Raw genomic sequence first — 22225 nt, 5'->3', positions numbered from 1 at the left:
GCAAAGTCCACCGCATGACGCTGGGGCTTCCCGGGGGCAGGCAGATCTAGTGGAGTCTCGTCTTTGGTTTTTCAGCCACGTCTGGGTTCACTCGCAGGTGGATCCCTGGGAATTAGAGATTGTTTCTCAGGGATACAGGCTGGAATTCAAAGACTTGCCTCCTCGCCGGTTTTTCAAATCGGCTCTGCCGGCTTCCCCGTCAGAGAGGGAGCTAGTGTTGGCGGCAATCCAAAAATTGTATGTTCAACAGGTGATTGTCACAGTTCCTCATCTCCAGCAAGGAGAGGGATATGACTCGACCCTGTTTGTGGTTCCGAAACCGGACGGTTCGGTCCGACCCATTTTAAACCTAAAATCTCTGAACCTGTACTTGAAGAGGTTCAAGATGGAATCACTCAGGGTGGTCATCGCCAGCCTGGAGGGGGGGGATTGGATGGTGTCCCTGGACATAAAGGATGCATACCTTCATGTTCCGATATTCCCCCCTCATCAGGTGTTCCTGAGATGTTCAGTGCAGGACTGTCACTACCAATTTAAGACGTTGCCGTTTGGGCTTTCCACGGCCCCGAGGATTTTCACCAAGGAAATGATGGTGCTCCTGCGCAGGCAGGGGGTCACAATTATCCCATACTTGGACGATCTCCTCATAAAGGCGAGATCTCGGGAGAAGTTGCTGGACAGCGTGTCTCTGTCCATGAAGACGTTGCAGATACACGGCTGGATTCTCAATATACCGAAGTCCCAGCTAGTCCCTACAACGCGTCTGACCTTTTTGGGCCTGATTCTAGACACAGACCAGAAAAAGGTTTTCCCTCCGATCGAAAAGGTTCAGGAGCTCATAGCCATGGTCAGGAACCTATTAAAACCAAAAAAGGTTTCAGTGCACCATTGCACGCGGGTCCTGGGGAAGATGGTGGCTTCATACGAGGCCATCCCTTTCGGCAGGTTCCATGCGAGGACCTTTCAATGGGACCTCTTGGACAAGTGGTCCGGGTCCCATTTACGAATGCATCAAAGGATCACCCTGTCTCCCAGGACCAGGGTATCTCTCCTGTGGTGGCTGAACAGTGCTCACCTGCTAGAGGGTCGCAGGTTCGGCATTCAGGACTGGGTTCTGGTGACCACGGACGCAAGCCTCCGAGGCTGGGGAGCAGTAACACTGGGAAGAAATTTCCAAGGTCTCTGGTCAAACCTAGAGACTTGTCTCTACATCAACGTCCTGGAGTTGAGGGCCATATACAACGCCCTGTGTCAAGCGGAGGAATTGCTTCGGAGAAAACCGGTTCTGATTCAGTCGGACAACGTCACGGCAGTGGCTCATATAAACCGGCAAGGCGGAACAAGGAGCAGAGTGGCCATGGCAGAAGCGACCAGGATTCTACGCTGGGCGGAAGGCCATTTAAGCGCACTATCAGCAGTGTTCATCCCGGGGGTGGACAACTGGGAAGCGGACTTCCTCAGCAGGCACGACCTGCATCCGGGAGAGTGGGGACTTCATCAAGAAGTCTTCGCACAGATCACGGATCGATGGGGACTGCCTCAAATCGACATGATGGCATCCCGTCTCAACAAAAAGCTAAAGCGGTATTGCGCCAGGTCAAGGGACCCTCAGGCGGTAGCGGTAGACGCTCTGGTGACACCTTGGGTGTTCAGATCGGTCTATGTGTTTCCTCCTCTTCCTCTCATACCCAAAGTATTGAGAATAATAAGAATGAGCAGGGTCAGAACAATCCTCATTGTTCCAGATTGGCCACGGAGGACTTGGTATCCGGAGCTGCAAGAGTTGCTCACAGAAGATCCGTGGCCTCTTCCTCTAAGGCAGGACCTGCTGCAGCAGGGGCCCTGTCTGTTCCAAGACTTACCGTGGCTGCGTTTGACGGCATGGCGGTTGAACGCCGGATCCTAGCGGAAAAAGGAATTTCGGAGGAAGTCATTCCCACCCTGATCAAGGCTAGGAAAGACGTGACGTTAAAACATTATCACCGTATATGGCGGAAATATGTTTCTTGGTGTGAGGCCAGAGCTGCTCCTATGGAGCAGTTCCATTTGGGCCGTCTGCTTCACTTCCTTCAAACAGGAGTGACTTTGGGCCTAAAATTAGGGTCCATAAAGGTCCAAATTTCGGCCTTATCCATTTTCTTTCAAAGAGAATTAGCCTCTCTTCCTGAAGTACAGACTTTTGTGAAGGGGGTGCTGCATATTCAGCCTCCCTTTGTGCCTCCGGTGGCACCTTGGGATCTTAACGTGGTGTTACATTTCCTCAAGTCACCTTGGTTTGAACCACTCAAAACTGTGGAGTTGAAATACCTCACGTGGAAAGTGTTCATGTTGTTGGCATTAGCTTCGGCTAGACGTGTTTCAGAATTGGCGGCTTTATCACATAAAAGCCCATACTTGGTTTTTCACGTGGATAGGGCAGAGTTGAGGACTCGTCCTCAATTTCTGCCAAAGGTGGTCTCATCTTTTTCATATGAACCAACCTATTGTCGTGCCTGTGGCTACACGGGACTTGGAGGATTCCGTGTCCCTGGATATGGGCCCTCATTCCGAGTTGTTCGCTCGCAAGGCGATTATAGCAGAGTTACACACGCTAAGCCGCCGCCTACTGGGAGTGAATCTAAACATCTTAAATGTGCGACCGATGTATTCGCAATATTGCGATCAAAACCGAGTTAGCAGTTTCTGAGTAACTCCAGACTTACTCTGCCTGTGCGATCAATTCAGTGCTTTTCGGTCCCGGCTGACGTCATAAACACACCCAGCGTTCGCCCAAGCACTCCCACCGTTTCTCCAGACACGCCTGCGTTTTTTCCGGAAACGGTAGCGTTTCCAGCCACACGCCCCTAAAACGCCGTACATCCGCCCAGTAACACCCATTTCCTGTCAATCACAATGCGTTCTCCGGAGCGACGAAAAAGCCGTGAGTAAAATTACTTTCTTCTTAGTAAAGTTACTTGACGCATGCGCAGTGCGAACATTACGCATGCGCACTAAGAGAATTCTCACTGCGATGCGATGAAAAATACCGAGCGAACAACTCGGAATGAGGGCCATGGTCAGGGCTTTGAAGATTTATGTGACCAGAACGGCTAGAATCAGGAAGACTGAAGCTCTGTTTGTTCTGTATGCGGCCAACAAGGTTGGCACTCCTGCTTCAAAGCAGACTATTGCTCGCTGGATCTGTAACACGATTCAGCAGGCACATTCTACGGCAGGATTGCCGTTACCGAAATCGGTTAAGGCCCATTCCACTAGGAAAGTGGGCTCTTCTTCTGCGGCTTCCCAAAGGGGTCTCGGTATTACAGTTGTGCCGAGCAGCTACTTGGTCGGGGTCTAACACCTTTGCAAAGTTCTATAAGTTTGATACCCTGGCTGAGGAGGACCTCCTGTTTTGCTCAATCGGTGCTGCAGAGTCATCCGCACTCTCCCGCCCGTTTGGGAGCTTTGGTATAATCCCCATGGTCCTTACAGAGTCCCAGCATCCTCAAGGACGTTAGAGAAAATAAGATTTTACTTACCGGTAAATCTATTTCTCGTAGTCCGTAGAGGATGCTGGGCGCCCGTCCCAAGTGCGGACTTCTTCTGCAAGACTTGTATATAGTTATGGCTTACATAAGGGTTTTGTTATAGTTTATCGGTTGAACCGTGGCTATGTTGTTCATACTGTTAACTGGGTAGTTTATCACAAGTTATACGGTGTGATTGGTGTGGCTGGTATGGATCTTGCCCTTAGATTTACAAAAATCCTTCCTCGTACTGTCCATCTCCTCTGGGCACAGTTTCCCTAACTGAGGTCTGGAGGAGGGGCATAGAGGGAGGAGCCAGTGCACACCCAGAGTCCAAAGCTTTCTTAAAGTGCCCTATCTCCTGCGGAGTCCGTCTATTCCCCATGGTCCTTACGGAGTCCCCAGCATCCTCTACGGACTACGAGAAATAGATTTACCGGTAAGTAAAATCTTATTTAATCCTCTAGCGGCATATGGAATCTTTATTGGACTCTCTAAATACCATCTAAAAGAGACTTTCCATAGTGGATTATAACTGGACATTTACATCATTTAAGGGCAATACCTGGAACGGATCCTATTGAATGCATATAATATATGTCCTGAACCAACACCTTGGGTAAATTCTATCCTTTTATGTATGCATATGGCATAATATTACGGCACAGAATATCGTTGTTTTTTAATGAGTTAATATTTTTTAATAAATTGTCTTAAAATTTTACACATTTAGTGAATGACATTGTTCTTTCCTCTTGAAGCGCAGCCTCCACCCCCTCCTTTTCTAGGTAAGGATAGAATGCAAGTAAGGAAGATTAGTCTTTAGAGTGATGATTACAGGTTTGTCAAGTGATACAAAAAGAATCCGAGAGGAGGAACACAAATATCAAAATACGAATTGACATCAATGAATAGATAGATTTGGTATAAGGCAAATCCCTGCATATAACGTGTATCAGCTGGGAATAAAAATCGTTGTTCATAAAAAATGCCTCTTATTTGTTTGTTTGTTCTTTTTGCTCATAGGGTTTCATTCCCCATGAATGGGGTATATTTACTAAGGTCCCGATTTTGACCGAGATGCCGTTTTTTCTTCAGAGTGTCATTTCGGTAATTTACTAAGCAAAAATCTCGGCAGTGATGAGGGCATTCGTAATATTTTGGAAGTCCTAGGAAAAAATCACGAATCAATACACCATCGGTGTATTGACGCCTGCAATTTGGTAGAAATCGGTAATTTACTAAAAAGTGCAAATCACAAACACTGCCGACAATAGCCAAACACTGCCATGCTGAAATACAATTCGTGAAAAAGTGCTAAAAAAAAACAGACCTGCTTTTTTATCCCGTGTTTGGATAGGCATGCACGGATCCATGAGATCCGTGCATGTTTATCAGTGGGAAGGGGATGGGAAAGTGTTATTTTCGTTAAAAAAAAATTGCGTGGGGTCCCCCCTCCTAAGCAAAACCAGCCTCGGGCTCTTTGAGCCGGTCCTGGTTGGAAAAATATAGGGGGAAAAATGATAGAGGTTCCCCCATATTTAAACAACCAGCACCGGGCTCTGCGCCTGGTCCTGGTTCCAAAAATACGGGGGACAAAAAGCGTAGGGGTCCCCCGTATTTCTGAAACCAGCACCGGGCTCCACTAGCCAGATACATAATGCCACAGCCGGCGGACACTTTTATATAGGTCCCGGCGGCCCTGGCATTACATAACCAACTAGTCACCCCTGGCCGGGGTACCCTGGAGGAGTGGGGACCCCTTCAATCAAGGGGTCCCCCCCCTCCATCCACCCAAGGACCAGGGGTGAAGCCCGAGGCTGTCCCCCCCCATCCAAGGGCTGCGGATGGGAGGCTGATAGCCGTTTTGTAAAAAAATTAATATTGTTTTTAGTAGCAGTACTACAAGTCCCAGCAAGCCTCCCCCGCAAGCTGGTACTTGGAGAACAACAAGTACCAGCATGCGGAGGAAAACCGGGCCCGCTGGTACCTGTAGTACTACTACTAAAAAAATACCCCAATAAAAACATAAGACACACACCTTGAAAGTATAACTTTAATGCATACATCCACACCTCCATATACACATACTTACCTTATGTTCACACGAGGGTCGGTCCTCTTCTCCATGTAGAATCCATGGTGTACCTGTTGAAAAAATTATACTCACAAAATCCAGTGTAGAAGGCTCTTCTTGTAATCCATTTGTAATCCAGGTACTTGTCAAAATAAAAAAACGTATACCCGACCTCGCACTGAAAGGGGCCCCATGTTTTCAAATGGGACCCCTTTCCCCGAATGCCAGAAACCCCCTCTGACTTATGTCTAAGAGGGTTCCATCAGCCAATCAGGGAGCGCCACATTGTGGCACCCTCCTGATTGGCTGTGTGCTCCTGTACTGCATGACAGGCGGCACCCGGCAGTGTTACAATGTAGCGCCTATGCGCTCCATTATAACCAATGGTGGGAACTTTGTGGTCAGCGGTGAGGTTATTTTCGGTCAACCGCTGACCACAAAGTTCCCACCATTGGTTATAATGGAGCGCATTATAACCAATGGTTATATCATTTTTTCCCCCATATTTTTGCAACCAGGACCGGCTCAAAGAGCCCGAGGCTGGTTTGGCTTAGGAGGGGGGACCCCACGCAATTTTTTTTTTTTTTTTTTTAACACTGATTTTTTTTTTTTTTTTTTTTTTTTTTACAAGGTGCACAATGAAGCCCAGCACGGATCTCTCAGATCCGGCCGAGATTCATTGTATTAAAGTCGGCAGTGTTTTACAAGTCACTCACGTAAAACACTGCCAAAAAAAACGAATGACATCGACATCGGTAAAACCGAAAATGCAGAGTACAGCAGCTTAATAAATTAGTCGTACTAAATTCAAAAAGTTGCACATTTACACTTTCGATGTCATTCGTGATTGAACTTTGACCTCAAACGGGAAAATACGATTTTTAGTAAATATACCCCAATGATTGGGGTTTTCCAATGCTTTCAGATCTAGTTAATTACTGGATCAACAGTTTCATTTTTTAAAATTTTTATTTTCCTTTGCCATTTACAGAAGAGTCCTCCTTTTGGCTACCTTTATATGAGAGTCTTTGCTGCCGTTTGGTTGTACAACCAGCCTGTATGACGGATGAAGTAATGATGGGCTTTCTTAACCAACAGGTACAGTACAAGCATGTTGCAAGAGCAGACAATACCACAACAGCAGTCATTGGCCAAAACATTGACATTGTCCCCATTCATTACATAGTAAATTACTTTAACGTATTATTTTTATTTTGTAGATGATATTTGTAAAGCAGAAAACAACTTTAGATTCAGGTCTCCTTTTTTGTTACCCAGGCATTTTGATGGTATACAACTAGGTGATCCCACCTATCTTGCCTTACTTTACAGCCTGCAAGAAATACATTGCAGGCAGTACAGTGATAGTCCTTTAGGTGGCGCCAACATATTCTACAGTGCTGTACAGTCAGAGCTGCACATTAATAACATACAATACATACAATTGAGGCGGTCTTGTTTTCCTTCCTCTCCCCAGTTCACTCAATAGGATCAGTGTTCAGTGTATTCATCTTTCTTGGAATGAGCAGTCAGGCGCATTATGTTTGTCTGCGATGTAAATATTGAAACAGGAACATAAATAATTAATTTTAAGCTCCCATGTGTCCACTATAGCTAATCAGGCATAACTTGGTCAGCTGTTGCAGCTGAGATGAGTAACTGTGTGGCAAATCAGTGTAATTATAGAGATCAAGCATCTCATACAAAAACTATATAGCATTGTTTTTAAATGGCTGCAGTCACCTACACACAACAGAAAAATCCACTTTGAGAATGCAGCAAGCAAACCTACTTCTGCATTACCAAAGTGGCTGCTTCACCCTGTGTCAGAGGGTTGTTCACAACGGTCATACGAATTATGTTTCTCATACGTCCTAGAGGATGCTGGGGACGCTTCAAGAACCATGGGGTATAGACGGAATCCGCAGGAGACATGGGCACTTTAAGACTTTAAAAGGGGTGTGAACTGGCTCCTCCCTCTATGCCCCTCCTCCAGACTCCAGTTTAGAATCTGTGCCCAGTGAGACTGGTTGCACACTGGGGAGCTCTCCAAAGTTTCTCAGAAAAAGACTTATGTTAGGTTTATTATTTTCAGGGAGAACTGCTGGCAACAGTCTCCCTGCATCGTGGGACTTAGGGGGCAGCATGTATATCCTCTTTAGACCTGGCAAAAGTGGTTTTTAAGTGCCTAGGCACTGAATCCGGGCCCCCGCCAGTATAAATATTGAATAAAATAGCGGGGCTGAAGAGCGCCATAGAGGGGGCGTGGCTTAGCCCTCACAGCTCTCACCAGCGCCATTTTCTCTCCACAGATCTGTAGAGACGCTGGCCTTCCTCTCCCCTGCTGTACACGTAACAGGGTGCAAAAAAAGGGGGGGGGGGGCGCACAGTATATTTGGTGCTATTTAATGTAATATAAAGCGCTAACAGGTCTGGGACTTTATATAAAAGTGTTCAGAACCGGGATATGCGCTGGGTTGTGAGCTGGCAAACGCCCTCTGTGTTTTTTCTGACAGGCTTTACTGTGGGTCTGTCCTCTATATGCCCAGTGTGTTTGTGTGTGTCGGTGCACGTGTGTCGACATGTCTGAGGCAGAGTGCTCTTCCCAGGAGGAGACTGGATTAGGGAAAGAAACGGCTGTGGGAGTGACCCTGTCGGCACCGCCGACTCCTGATTGGGTAAATGTTCTGAGTGCTTTGAATGCGAATGTGGCTCGGTTGAATAAAAGATTGGATAAATCTGAGTCTCAAAACCAGGCATGGAAAAAAAATCCGTAGAGGATGTGTTGTCCCTCGGGGTCACAAAAGCGTTAATTTACCCAGATAGCAGATACAGTTACCGACACGGACTCTGACTCCAGTGTCGACTATAGTGATGCCAGATTTAATCCAAAACTGGCTAAGACCATTCAGTACATGATTGTGGCATTAAAAGACGTGTTACATATCACGGAGGACCCTGCTGTTCCTGATACAAGGGTCTATGTTTAAAGGAAAGAAACCTGAGGTAACGTTTCCTCCCTCTCATGAAGTGAACACTCTTTTTGAACAGGTCTGGGAAAATCCTGACAAGTTTCAGATTCCCAAGAGAATTCCGGTGGCATATCCGTTCCCCTCGGGGGATAGGGAAAAGTGGGAGTCACCCCCCACTGTGGACAAAGCTTTATCACGGCTTTCCAAAAAGGTGGCGCTGCCGTCCCCTGAAACGGCAGCCCTAAAGGAACCTGCGGATCGTAAGCAGGAAAATACTTTGAAATCCATTTATGTCACTACGGGTACGCTGCTCAGACCTGCCGTGGCTTTGGCATGGTGGGCAGATAACTTGTCATCTGATATAGATACCCTGGACAGGGATAGCGTTCTTTTGACACTGGGTCATATCAGGGACGCTGCAGCCTATCTAAAGGAAGCTGCGAGGGATATTGTCCTTTTGGGATCAAGGGCCAAAGCCATGGCAGTCTCAGCCAGGAGAGCATTGTGGATTCATCAATGGAATGCTGATGCGGACTCTAAGAAGGCTATGGAGTCTCTGCCGTATAAAGGTGGTGTCTTGTTTGGTGACGGCCTCACTGACCTGGTATCTACGGCTACCGCGGGTAAGTAGTCATTTTTACCTTATTTTCCTGCACAACAAAAGAAAACGCACCACTATCAGATGCAGTCCTTTCGGCCCAATAAATACAAAAAAGGCAGAGGGACTTCCTTCCTTACTTCTAGAGGAAGAGGAAAGGGAAAAAGGTCACCGGCTGTGGCAAGTTCCCAAGAGCAGAAGTCCTCCCTGGACTCTGCCAAATCCCCCACATGACGCTGGGGCTCCTTTGAGGGAGTCAGCAATGGTGGGGGCACGTCTCAAACTCTTCAGTCAATACTGGGCCCGTTCGGCCCTAGACCCATGGGTTTTAGAAATAGTGTCCCAGGGTTACCAACTAGAGTTTCAAGACGATCCCCCTCGCCGATTTTTCAAATCGGCCTTACCAGCTTCCCTTCAGGACAGGGAGGTAGTATGCGAAGCAATACAAAAAATAAGAATTTACTTACCGATAATTCTATTTCTCATAGTCCGTAGTGGATGCTGGGGACTCCGAAAGGACCATGGGGAATAGCGGCTCCGCAGGAGACTGGGCACAAAGTAAAAGCTTTAGGACTAGCTGGTGTGCACTGGCTCCTCCCCCTATGACCCTCCTCCAAGCCTCAGTTAGGATACTGTGCCCGGACGAGCGTACACAATAAGGAAGGATTTTTGAATCCCGGGTAAGACTCATACCAGCCACACCAATCACACCGTACAACTTGTGATCTGAACCCAGTTAACAGCATGATAACAGAAGGAGCCTCTGAAAAGATGGCTCACAACAACAATAACCCGATTTTTGTAACAATAACTATGTACAAGTAATGCAGACAATCCGCACTTGGGATGGGCGCCCAGCATCCACTACGGACTATGAGAAATAGAATTATCGGTAAGTAAATTCTTATTTTCTCTAACGTCCTAGTGGATGCTGGGGACTCCGAAAGGACCATGGGGATTATACCAAAGCTCCCAAACGGGTGGGAGAGTGCGGATGACTCTGCAGCACCGAATGAGAGAACTCCAGGTCCTCCTCAGCCAGGGTATCAAATTTGTAGAATTTAGCAAACGTGTTTGCCCCTGACCAAGTAGCTGCTCGGCAAAGTTGTAAAGCCGAGACCCCTCGGGCAGCCGCCCAAGATGAGCCCACTTTCCGTGTGGAATGGGCTTTTACAGATTTTGGCTGTGGCAGGCCTGCCACAGAATGTGCAAGCTGAATTGTACTACAAATCCAACGAGCAATCGTCTGCTTAGAAGCAGGAGCACCCAGCTTGTTGGGTGCATACAGGATAAACAGCGAGTCAGATTTTCTGACTCCAGCCGTCCTGGAAACATATTTTCAGGGCCCTGACTACGTCCAGCAACTTGGAATCCTCCAAGTCCCTAGTAGCCGCAGGCACCACAATAGGTTGGTTTAAGTGAAATGCTGAAACCACCTTAGGGAGAAATTGAGGACGAGTCCTCAATTCTGCCCTGTCCGTATGAAAAATTAGGTAAGGGCTTTTATAGGATAAAGCCGCCAATTCTGATACACGCCTGGCTGAAGCCAGGGCTAACAGCATTACCACTTTCCATGTGAGATATTTCAAGTCCACAGTGGTGAGTGGTTCAAACCAATGTGATTTTAGGAATCCCAACACTACATTAAGATCCCAAGGTGCCACTGGAGGCACAAAAGGAGGCTGTATATGCAGTACTCCCTTGACAAACGTCTGAACTTCAGGAACAGAAGCTAGTTCTTTTTGGAAGAATATCGACAGGGCCGAAATTTGAACCTTAATGGACCCTAATTTGAGGCCCATAGACAGTCCTGTTTGCAGGAAATGCAGGAATCGACCCAGTTGAAATTCCTCCGTAGGGGCCTTCCTGGCCTCGCACCACGCAACATATTTACGCCAAATACGGTGATAATGTTGTACGGTTACATCCTTCCTGGCTTTGATCAGGGTAGGGATGACTTCATCCGGAATGCCTTTTTCCTTCAGGATCCGGCGTTCAACCGCCATGCCGTCAAACGCAGCCGCGGTAAGTCTTGGAACAGACATGGTCCCTGCTGGAGCAGGTCCTGTCTTAGAGGTAGAGGCCACGGGTCTTCCGTGAGCATCTCTTGAATTTCCGGGTACCAAGTCCTTCTTGGCCAATCCGGAGCCACGAGTATAGTCTTTACTCCTCTCCTTCTTATGATTCTCAGTACTTTTGGTATGAGAGGAAGAGGAGGGAACACATACACTGACCGGTACACCCACGGTGTTACCAGAGCGTCCACAGCTATTGCCTGAGGGTCCCTTGACCTGGAGCAATATCTGTCCAGTTTTTTGTTGAGGCGAGACGCCATCATGTCCACCTTTGGTTTTTCCCAACGGTTTACAATCATGTGGCAGACTTCTGGGTGAAGTCCCCACTCCCCCGGGTGAAGATCGTGTCTGCTGAGGAAGTCTGCTTCCCAGTTGTCCACTCCCGGAATGAACACTGCTGACAGTGCTATCACATGATTTTCCGCCCAGCGAAGAATCCTTGCCACTTCCGTCATTGCCCTCCTGCTTCTTGTGCCGCCCTGTCTGTTTACATGGGCGACTGCCGTGATGTTGTCGGACTGGATCAATACTGGCTGACCCTGAAGCAGAGGCCTTGCCTGACTTAGGGCATTGTAAATGGCCCTTAGTTCCAGGATATTTATGTGAAGTGACGTTTCCATGCTTGACCACAAGCCCTGGAAATTTTTTCCCTGTGTGACTGCTCCCCAGCCTCTCAGGCTGGCATCCGTGGTCACCAGGACCCAATCCTGAATGCCGAATCTGCGGCCCTCTAGGAGATGAGCACTCTGTAACCACCACAGGAGAGACACCCTTGTCCTTGGAGACAGGGTTATCCGCTGATGCATTTGAAGATGCGATCCGGACCATTTATCTAGCAGATCCAACTGAAAAGTTCTTGCGTGGAATCTGCCGAATGGAATCGCTTCGTAAGAAGCCACCATCTTTCCCAGGACCCTTGTGCACTGATGCACTGACACCTGGCCTGGTCTTAGGAGTTTCCTGACTAGGTCGGATAACTCCCTGGCTTTCTCTTCCGGGAGAAACACCTTTTTCTGTACTGTGTCCAGAATCATCCCTAGAAACAGCAGACGTGTCGTCTGAATCAGCTGCGATTTTGGAATATTTAGAATCCATCCGTGCTGTCGTAGTACTATTTGAGATAGTGCTACTCCGACCTCTAACTGTTCTCTGGACCGTGCCCTTATCAGGAGATCGTCCAAGTAAGGGATAATTAAGACGCCTTTTCTTCGAAGAAGAATCATCATTTCGGCCATTACCTTGGTAAAGACCCGGGGTGCCGTGGACAATCCAAACGGCAGCGTCTGAAACTGATAGTGACAGTTCTGTACCACAAACCTGAGGTACCCTTGGTGAGAAGGGCAAATTGGGACATGGAGGTAAGCATCCTTGATGTCCAGAGACACCATGTAGTCCCCTTCTTCCAGGTTCGCTATCACTGCTCTGAGTGACTCCATCTTGAACTTGAACCTTTTTATGTAAGTGTTCAAGGCTTTCAGATTTAAAATGGGTCTCACCGAGCCGTCCGGCTTCGGTACCACAAACAGCGTGGAGTAATACCCCTTTCCCTGTTGTAGGAGGGGTACCTTGATTATCACTTGCTGGGAATACAGCTTGTGAATGGCTTCCAATACCGCCTCCCTGTCGGGGGTAGACGTTGGTAAAGCAGACTTCAGGAACCGGCGAGGGGGAGACGTCTCGAATTCCAATTTGTACCCCTGAGATACTACCTGCAGGATCCAGGGGTCCACTTGCGAGTGAGCCCACTGCGCGCTGAAATTCTTGAGACGGGCCCCCACCGTGCCTGAGTCCGCTTGTAAGGCCCCAGCGTCATGCTGAGGACTTGGCAGAAGCGGGGGAGGGCTTCTGTTCGTGGGAAGAAGCTGTCTGTTGCAGTCTTTTTCCCCTTCCTCTGCCCCGGGGCAGATATGAGTGGCCTTTTGCCCGCTTGCCCTTATGGGGACGAAAGGACTGAGCCTGAAAAGACGGTATCTTTTTCTGCTGCGAGGTGACTTGGGGTAAAAAGGTGGATTTCCCAGCCGTTGCCGTGGCCACCAGGTCCGATAGACCGCCCCCAAATAACTCCTCCCCTTTATACGGCAATACTTCCATATGCCGTTTGGAATCCGCATCCCCTGACCACTGTCGCGTCCATAATCCTCTTCTGGCAGAAATGGACATCACACTTACTCTTGATGCCAGAGTGCAAATGTCTCTCTGTGCATCTCGCATATATAGGAATGCATCCTTTAAATGCTCTATAGTCAATAATATATTGTCCCTGTCCAGGGTATCAATATTTTCAGTCAGGGAATCCGACCAAGCCACCCCAGCACTGCACATCCAGGCTGAGGCGATTGCTGGTCGCAGTATAACACCAGTATGAGTGTATATACTTTTAAGGATATTTTCCAGCCTCCTATCTGCTGGCTCCTTAAGGGCGGCCGTTTCTGGAGACGGTAACGCCACTTGTTTTGATAAGCGTGTGAGCGCCTTATCCACCCTAGGGGGTGTTTCCCAACTAGCCCTAACCTCTGGTGGGAAGGGATATAGTGCCAATAATTTTTTAGAAATTAGCAGTTTTTTGTCGGGGGTAACCCACGCTTCATCACACACTTCATTCAATTCATCTGATTCAGGAAAAACTACGGGTAGTTTTTTCACACCCCACATAATACCCCTTTTTGTGGTACTTGCAGTATCAGAGATGTGCAAAACCTCCTTCATTGCCGTGATCATGTAACGTGTGGCCCTACTGGAAAATACGTTTGTTTCTTCTCCGTCGACACTGGAGTCAGTGTCTGTGTCTGGGTCCGTGTCGACCCACTGAGGTAACGGGCGTTTAATAGCCCCTGACGGTGTTTGAGACGCCTGGACAGGCACTAACTGAGCTGCCGGCTGTCTCATGTCGTCAACAGTTTTCTGTAACGTGCCGACACTGTCACGTAATTCCTTAATTACGGCCATCCATTCAGGTGTCGACTCCCTAGGGGGTGACATCGCCATTATAGGCAATTGCTCCGCCTCCACATCATTTTCCTCCTCATACATGTCGACACACACGTACCGACACCCAGCACACACACAGGGAATGCTCTGATAGAGGACAGGACACACTTAGCCCCTTGGGGAGACAGAGGGAGAGTTTGCCAGCACACACCAGAGCGCTATATATGTATAGGGACAACCTTACAATAAGTGTCTATCCCTTATAGCTGCTTATATCTGTTATTTTGCCAAATAAGTGCCCCCCTCTCTTTTTTACCCTGTTTCTGTAGTTGCAGGATGCAGGGGAGATTCTGGGAGCCTTCCTACCAGCGGAGCTGTGTGGGAAAAATGGCGCTGTGTGCTGAGGAGATAGGCCCCGCCCCCTTCACGGCGGGCTCTTCTCCCGCTTTTTTCTGGAAAACTGGCAGGGGTTAAATACATCCATATAGCCCAGGAGCTATATGTGATGTATTTTTTGCCAAATAAGGTAAATTCATTGCTTCCCAGGGCGCCCCCCCCCAGCGCCCTGCACCCTCAGTGACCGAAGTGTGAAGTGTGCTGAGAGCAATGGCGCACAGCTGCAGTGCTGTGCGCTACCTTATGAAGACAGGAAAGTCTTCTGCCGCCGATTTATGGACCTCTTCTTGCTTCAGCATCTGTAAGGGGGCCGGCGGCGCGGCTCCGGGACCCATCCATGGCTGGGCCTGTGATCGTCCCTCTGGAGCTAATGTCCAGTAGCCTAAGAAGCTCAATCCACTCTGCACGCAGGTGAGTTCGCTTCTTCTCCCCTTAGTCCCTCGATGCAGTGAGCCTGTTGCCAGCAGGTCTCACTGAAAATAAAAAACCTATTTAAACTTTTACTCTAAGCAGCTCAGGAGAGCCACCTAGATTGCACCCTTCTCGTTCGGGCACAAAATCTTAACTGAGGCTTGGAGGAGGGTCATAGGGGGAGGAGCCAGTGCACACCAGCTAGTCCTAAAGCTTTTACTTTGTGCCCAGTCTCCTGCGGAGCCGCTATTCCCCATGGTCCTTTCGGAGTCCCCAGCATCCACTAGGACGTTAGAGAAATTGTGTCTAAATCAGGTCATTGTCAGGGTTCCCCTGTCGCAACAGGGAGAAGGCTTTTATTCCTGCCTGTTCGTGGTCCCGAAGCCAGACTGCTCAGTCAGACCAATCCTGAACCTCAAATCCCTCAATTTCTACCTAAGGAAATTCAAATTCAAGATGGAATCTCTCCGGGCAGTGATCTCCAGTCTGGAGGAGAGGGAGTTTATGGTGTCTGTAGATATAAAGGATGCCTACTTACATGTTCCCATTTATCCTCCACATCAGGCTTATCTAAGCTTTGCGATGCAGGATTGCCATTATCAGTTTCAGTCGTTGCCGTTTGGTCTGGCCACGGCTCAGAGAATTTTCACCAAAGTAATGGCGGAAATGATGGTTCTCCTGCGCAAGCAGGGAGTCACAATTATCCCGTACTTGGACGATCTCCTGATAAAGGCGAGATCCAAGGAGCAATTACTGCAGAACATTACGCTCTCCCTGACAATTCTGCAACAACATGGTTGGCTCCTAAACCTGCCAAAATCACAGTTGGTTCCGACAACGCTGCTGTCCGCCAGGCGGGACCCGCCGTAAACCGCGATCCGGCGCGGCCGGTGGGAGGCGGGCCGCGCGCTGGAGTGGACACTGTGGCAGTACAGGGATCCAACTAGGCAACCAGGGCAAGGGCACAGGTCGGTTTTTCTCAAAAATCCGTTTGCTAAGGCCCACAGTAGCCGGTGGTGAGGTACAGCAAGGGCGTAAGAGTAAATGTTCCCGCCCTGGAGCTGCATATCTTTCTCCCTCACTCCCTGTCAGCGTTTGGGCGCAATTAGGACAAGCTGAGCTGATCCTGGGACTGTTTGGGCAAATCCTCCTCTGTAAAGCCGCCTGCATGTCAGCGTTGTGCATTTTACAGGACACTTAAGTATTCTACATGTCTGCTGACAGTGTTAGTTAAGAAAAAGTGCATTTAGGGGGTCATTCGAGATGATCGTAGCTGTGCTAAATTTAGCACAGCTACGATCGTTCACACTGACATGTGGGGGGACGCCCAGCACAGGGCTATCCCGCCCCGCATGTCAGTGCCGCCCCTCCCCCCGCAGAAGTGCAATGGCATCACACAGTGGTGAAGCCTTTGCACTTCAAGAGTAGCTTCCAACCAGCGCAGCTTTAGCGTGCTTGCCGGGAGCTACTCACGCTCCCCTGCCCGCAGCGGCTGCGTGTGACATCACACAGCCGATGCGGCCCGTCCCCCGTTCGGCGGACTGCGCCCAAGAAACGGCGGCCAAACTCTGCCGTTCCGCCGCAAACCCCCCCCCCCCCCCCTACCGCCCAGCAACTGCCTCTGCCTGTCAATCAGGCAGAGGCGATCATAGCGGCCTTCGGCCGTCTGCCATGTGCAGTTCCGACCTGATTGCACTGCAGCGTGCTGTCGGGTCAGAATGACCCCCATAGTCAGGGTTATTTAGTACAAGTACCCTGTGATATACATCCAGTCTTTACTGTGCATTGTTATATCTTTTGAGTGTATAGCTATACTTAGTATTACTCTGTATTGCTAGTCCAGTGCAGTTTTCTTGCATGTCATAATTTCTGCATTGTACAATGTGACTATGTGTGTGTGCATATAGCTGTTGTGTGACCTCCATTTCGTGTATCTCACTCAGATTGCTATACCTATATTCTGTAACCTGAGGGGGCTAAGTGCGTCAGGATTATTACTTAATATAGGTGTTTCACAGGATATGCTTACTGTGTATTTTTCTCTGTGATTTTTAGTCACCATATACCTCTGGACTCTGTTTGTGCTAATACACTACACAGGGGGTTCTTGTCAGGTATTGTGCTGCTGATATTGTACTGGGTTGCCTTGAATTGAGCTTTCGGACATGTCAGCTACAAGAGGCGACGGAGCTGGAGCTGATCCCACGTTGCGTGGTGGTGACGCAGCAGACACAGAGAAAAACATAGCAGCAGAGAGTTCAGATTCTGGGGGTTCCCTACCCCCCAGTGGGACCGTAGCAACGGGGGTGCATAATGACCCACCTTGGGCTACTTTCTCCACGTTATTGAATACGCTGATAACTAGACTTACGCCCCATGTGGGACCTCCTGTGCCGGTGCAACCGCTTATGGTCCCTGCGGTTAATCCGCCATGGGCAGATCACCCGTCCACTCAGTTACAGCAATTAAACCAATCACTGACTAAACAGAAATCTCACCCTCGTCCGCCTAAGACCAAGGGGTCCTCCTAAGCAGGCTATTACTTCCTCACAACCCACCAACGTCCCAGAGACCTCGTCTGATGAGGATGGCATATATACTGACCCCACAGACACTGATAATTCTGATGTGGAATCTGTTTCACATGTGGATGTTCCTGACTTGTTGGAGGCTATCAGGATAATTCTTCAAATTACTGATGACCCAGAGCCTGATACTGCCCCTAAGAAACCAGACAGATTTAAACGTCAGAAAGTGGTTAAACAAGTTTTACCTCACTCTGACCATTTAGTTGACATTCATCAGGAATCCTGGGAAGATCCAGGGAAAAAATTCACGCCTCACAAGAAGATGTTGGCTCGCTATCCCCTTGTGGTGGAGCCAAGTAAAAATTTGTTAGACGCCCCCGCCAGTGGATTCGCAAGTGGCACGGCTGGTGGTATCCTCAGCTCTGCCTGTTACTATCGTCACGTCTCTGAAAGAACCGACGGATGAGCGTGTGGAGGGTTGTTTAAAGGCGATTTACATCCTAGCAGGTGCTGCGCATCAGCCCACCATTGCAGCGACTTGGGTTGCAGAGGCTATTGAAGCGTGGGCTCAGGAGTTGGAAGCTGAGCTGCCTTCCAACGTTTCTGATCATGCTAGACACTGTCTATCGTATATATTGTCACAGCTTTTCATTTTCATTACATTAAGGAGGCGGCTTCTGATGCCGATATTCTGGCGTCCAAGGCTTCTACTACATCCATTTTGGCTCGACGGATTCTCTGGTTGCGGTCCTGGTCTGTAGATCTGGACTCTAAGAAAACCCTGGAGGTACTCCCTTTTAAGGGAGACATTCTTTTCGGGGAAGACCTCAATAAGATAGTGGCTGACTTAGCATCTGCTAGTACTGCTTCCTCTGTACCGAAGGCTAAGAGTACTTTCTTTCGGTCTTCTCTTTCTTCAGGGAATGCAAAGGATCAGGCACACCCGAAACAGGCTCGCACTTCCAAACCCAATAAGCCCATACCTAAACGGGCCTGGGCTGCCCGTCAGCCTGCTTCCAAAACTGACGAGCCTGCTGCATGACGGGGCGGGGATCCCAGGGTGGGGGGCCGACTTCTAGGGTTTACCTAGGAATGGTTGAAGACCACTTCTGATGCCTGGGTACGGGAAGTCGTCACTCGAGGTTATGCCTGACAGACGTCACTTCGGATCAGGTGAAGGCAAAAACTTCATTCGGTAGTACAGTCCCTCCTAGACACAAGAGTGGTAGTACAGGTGCCTCTGGCTCAGTGAGGCAAGGGGTACTATTCACCGCTGTTCCTAGTCATGAAACCGAATGGGTCCTCTCGACCCATTCTTAACCTCAAGTGTGAGGGTCTCCAAGTTCCGTATGGAAACTCTTCGCTCTATTGTTCTGGCCTTGGAACCTGGGGATTATATGGTCTCCTTGGACATACAGGATGCTTACCTGCATATTCCCATTGCAGTGTCGCATCAGCAGTACCTGAGGATTGCGGTTGGCAACCTCCATTACCAATTTCGGGCATTACCTTTTGGTTTGACCATGGCTCCACGAGTCTTCACCAATGTCATGGCGGTAATGACGGCTGTACTTCGCCATCAATGGGTCAGGATCCTGCCGTATCTGGACGACTTGTTGTTCCTGGCAAATTCCCCAGAAATTCTCCTACGCCATCTGGATCTGACGCTCCAGTTTCTGCAAGCCCACAGGTGGCTCATCAACTGGAAGAAATCTTCCCTGGTCCCTGCTCAGAGCATGGTGCTCCTGGGGGCATTGTTAGACACTCACAACCAGCGGTTGTTCTTGTCTCAGGAGAAGGTCCTGAAACATCAGGACAGGATTTCAATACTTCCTATTTCGTCCGCAAGAGTCGATACATTCGGCGATGCAAGTGCTAGGTCTCATGGTATCGGCTTTCGACATGGTGGAGTACTCTCAATTCCATTCCCGCCCTGTACAGAAATTGATTCTTGCCAAGTGGGACAGACCTGTTCAAGTACAATCGGACAATGCCACCACGGTGGCGTACATAAATCATCAAGGCGGCATTCGCTGCCGCATGACAATGAGGGAAGTATCAAGAATTCTTCAGTGGGCAGAACGCCATCTGCCAGCCATATCTGCAGTGTTCATCCTGGGGGTCCTAAACTGGGAAGCGGACTTCCTCAGTCGTCAGGATGTACACGTCTGAGAGTGGAGCCTCCATCCAGAAGTATTTCAAATTCTAGTGGACAAGTGGGGCCTCCCAGATGTGGACCTGACGGCATCTTGACACAATCACAAGGTGGCGGTCTTCGGAACAAGAACAAGGGATCCTCAAGCAGCGTTTGTGGACGCACTGGCAATTCCATGGAACTTTCGGCTGCCATACGTGTTCCCTCCGGCGTCGCTCCTGCCCAGAATATTAAGGAAATTCAAGCAAGAAGGAGAAATCCTACTTCTGATCGCTACAGCGTGGCCCAGACGGCACTGGTTCTCAGACCTTCAGGGTCTATCGTTAGAGCGTCCTCTGATGCATCCACAACGACCAGACCTCCTCGTTCAGGGCCCTTGTGTCTTCCAGGATCTGGCCCGGCTGGCTTTGACGGCGTGGCTCTTGAAGCTTCCGTCTTGAGGGCCAAAGGATTTTCTGAGGCGGTCATTCAAACTATGTTGAAGGCCCGCAAACCGGCTTCTGCTCGGATTTATCATAGGGTCTGGAATTCTTACTTTGCTTGGTGCGCCAATCGAAATCATGACGCTTACAAGTTTAGTACGGTCAAACTTTTGGCCTTTCTACAACAGGGCCTGGACTTAGGCCTTCGTCTGACCTCCATCAAGGTTCATATTTCTGCCTTGTCTGTTTGGTTCCAGAGAAAAATTGCGACTTTACCTGATATTCATACGTTCACTCAGGGTGTGTTGCGGATTCAACCTCCTTATGTCCCGCCTGTGGCTCCTTGGGTGGTTCTGGAGGCGTTGCAAGGGTCTCCGTTTGAGCACCTTGAATCTGCAGACCTAAAGTGGCTTTCTCTTTAGGTATTGTTTCTGCTGGCTTTTGCCTCTGCTAGACGGGTGTCGGATCTGGTTGCCTTGTCTTGTAGGTTCCCATATCTGATTTTTCACCGTGACCAGGCGGTTCTTAGAACACGTCCCGGGTACTTGCCTAAGGTGGTGTCTTCTTTACACCTTAATCAGGAGATCGTGGTTCCGGCCTTTGCCTCTCCTGATTTGTCTTCCAAAGAACAGTCTGTGGATGTGGTACGGGCTCTCCGTATCTATGTGAAGAGAACTGCATCCCTTCGGAAGTCTTATTCTCTTTGTACTGTAACGTGACTGGCCTGCTCACAAGCAGACCCTGGCCAGATGGATTAGAATGGTGCTTGCACATGCTTATGTACAGGCTGGCCTTTCAGCTCCTGCTACCATCTAGGCCCATTCTACTTGTTTTTTTGGACCTTCTTGGGCGGCCCACCGTGGTGCGACCCTTGAACAATTGTGCAAGGCGGCTACGTGTTCCTCAGTGAACACGTTCATAAGGTTCTATGTTCTTGTGCCCGCTACAGTGCGTCCCCTCCCATGAGGAACTGCTTTAGGACATCCCCAATGTCATTCCCTGTGGAGCCCAGTGTACCCCACAGCAGTAAACGAAATTTATGGTAAGAACTTACCGTTGTTAAATCTTTCTGCGAGGTACACTGGGCTCCACAGGGCGCCCACCCTGGCGCACTTCTTCGGGTTGGTATGGCATTAGTCGCTGACATTTTCTCATGTCGTGCGAATGTGATGTATGTGGCTACTAATGGTTGTCGTTTTTTACCTGCTACTGCATTGGACTGGTTAACAAAAACTGAGCTCCTGTGCACGGAGGCGGGGTTATAGAGGAGGCGGCGCTAGGCATTCTGGGAAGAAGGTCAAAGCTTTCAGCCTGTTGATGCCTCAGATCAAGATCCTACTCTACACCCCAATGTCATTCCCTGTGGAGCCCAGTGTACCTTGCAGAAAGAGATTTAACAACGGTAAGTTCTTACCATAAATCTCGTTTTATTATGATCATAAACTTATTATGATCATAAACTATGATGTTTGTCACTGTTTCTCCAGGAAATGGTTGGTGGTCTCCGTAGCTGCCTCCGGCTGTACTGTGTACTGCGAGGTGTGAACCTTTACTGCTACTACACACCAGAAGAGATTGAGGCTAAAATTGAACCTAGCATGATCGTTCCTATTACCAAGGTAAAATTTATGTATGCATCTATAAATTATTTTATTTAATTAAATGACTTGGAAGGGTACTAAAGTTTTTTTCCACAATTAGAAAAAAATCTATACATAGCAATATTTTTTATGCTCTATTGTTTAATTTGACGGTTTGACACCTGTTTGGAGTTGTGGCTAGCACACTCTTAATGGTTCGCACACGTAGCACTTGCTGCGCCAACACTACATTCCAAAGGAACCACATTTACACAACATGAATGAATGTCTATAGATGAGTTATTGCACCCTACTGTAAATGTGACATAATTGTTCCAAAATCTTGTTTTATCGGGAGAATAAGCAGCTAGCATTTTATTGAACCAAGTACAGCTATTTTGTGAGGTTATCCAGTAGTCTACAGATTAACTACAGTCCTCGGGGCTTGTGATGTCACTACTGCCTCCCTAAAGGGGGGTACACATGGAGCGATGTTCAGCTAATTTTTAAGCAATCTGACTAGATTGCTTAGAAATTAGCTGAACATCGCTCCGTGTGTAGAGGTGCCGGCACCAGC

At 48.6% G+C, this 22225-nt stretch overlaps 1 protein-coding gene across 1 annotated transcript in view; it reads left to right on the top strand.

Annotated features, from left to right (window-relative positions):
- The window catches only part of RTKN2 (rhotekin 2), a 414584-nt gene that overhangs the window by 253914 nt on the left and 138445 nt on the right, over window positions 1-22225 (top strand). Inside the window, exons 8-9 of the mRNA XM_063961816.1 lie at window positions 6575-6681; window positions 21556-21687. Coding sequence (XP_063817886.1) covers window positions 6575-6681; window positions 21556-21687 — 239 coding nt within the window. The remainder of the gene's footprint in view (window positions 1-6574; window positions 6682-21555; window positions 21688-22225) is intronic.

Source organism: Pseudophryne corroboree, chromosome 3, assembly GCF_028390025.1.
Source record: "Pseudophryne corroboree isolate aPseCor3 chromosome 3, aPseCor3.hap2, whole genome shotgun sequence".
Lineage (NCBI taxonomy): Eukaryota > Metazoa > Chordata > Amphibia > Anura > Myobatrachidae > Pseudophryne > Pseudophryne corroboree.
The sequence above is the reverse complement of the archived record's forward strand: the minus strand, read 5'-3'. Positions and strand labels throughout refer to the sequence as shown.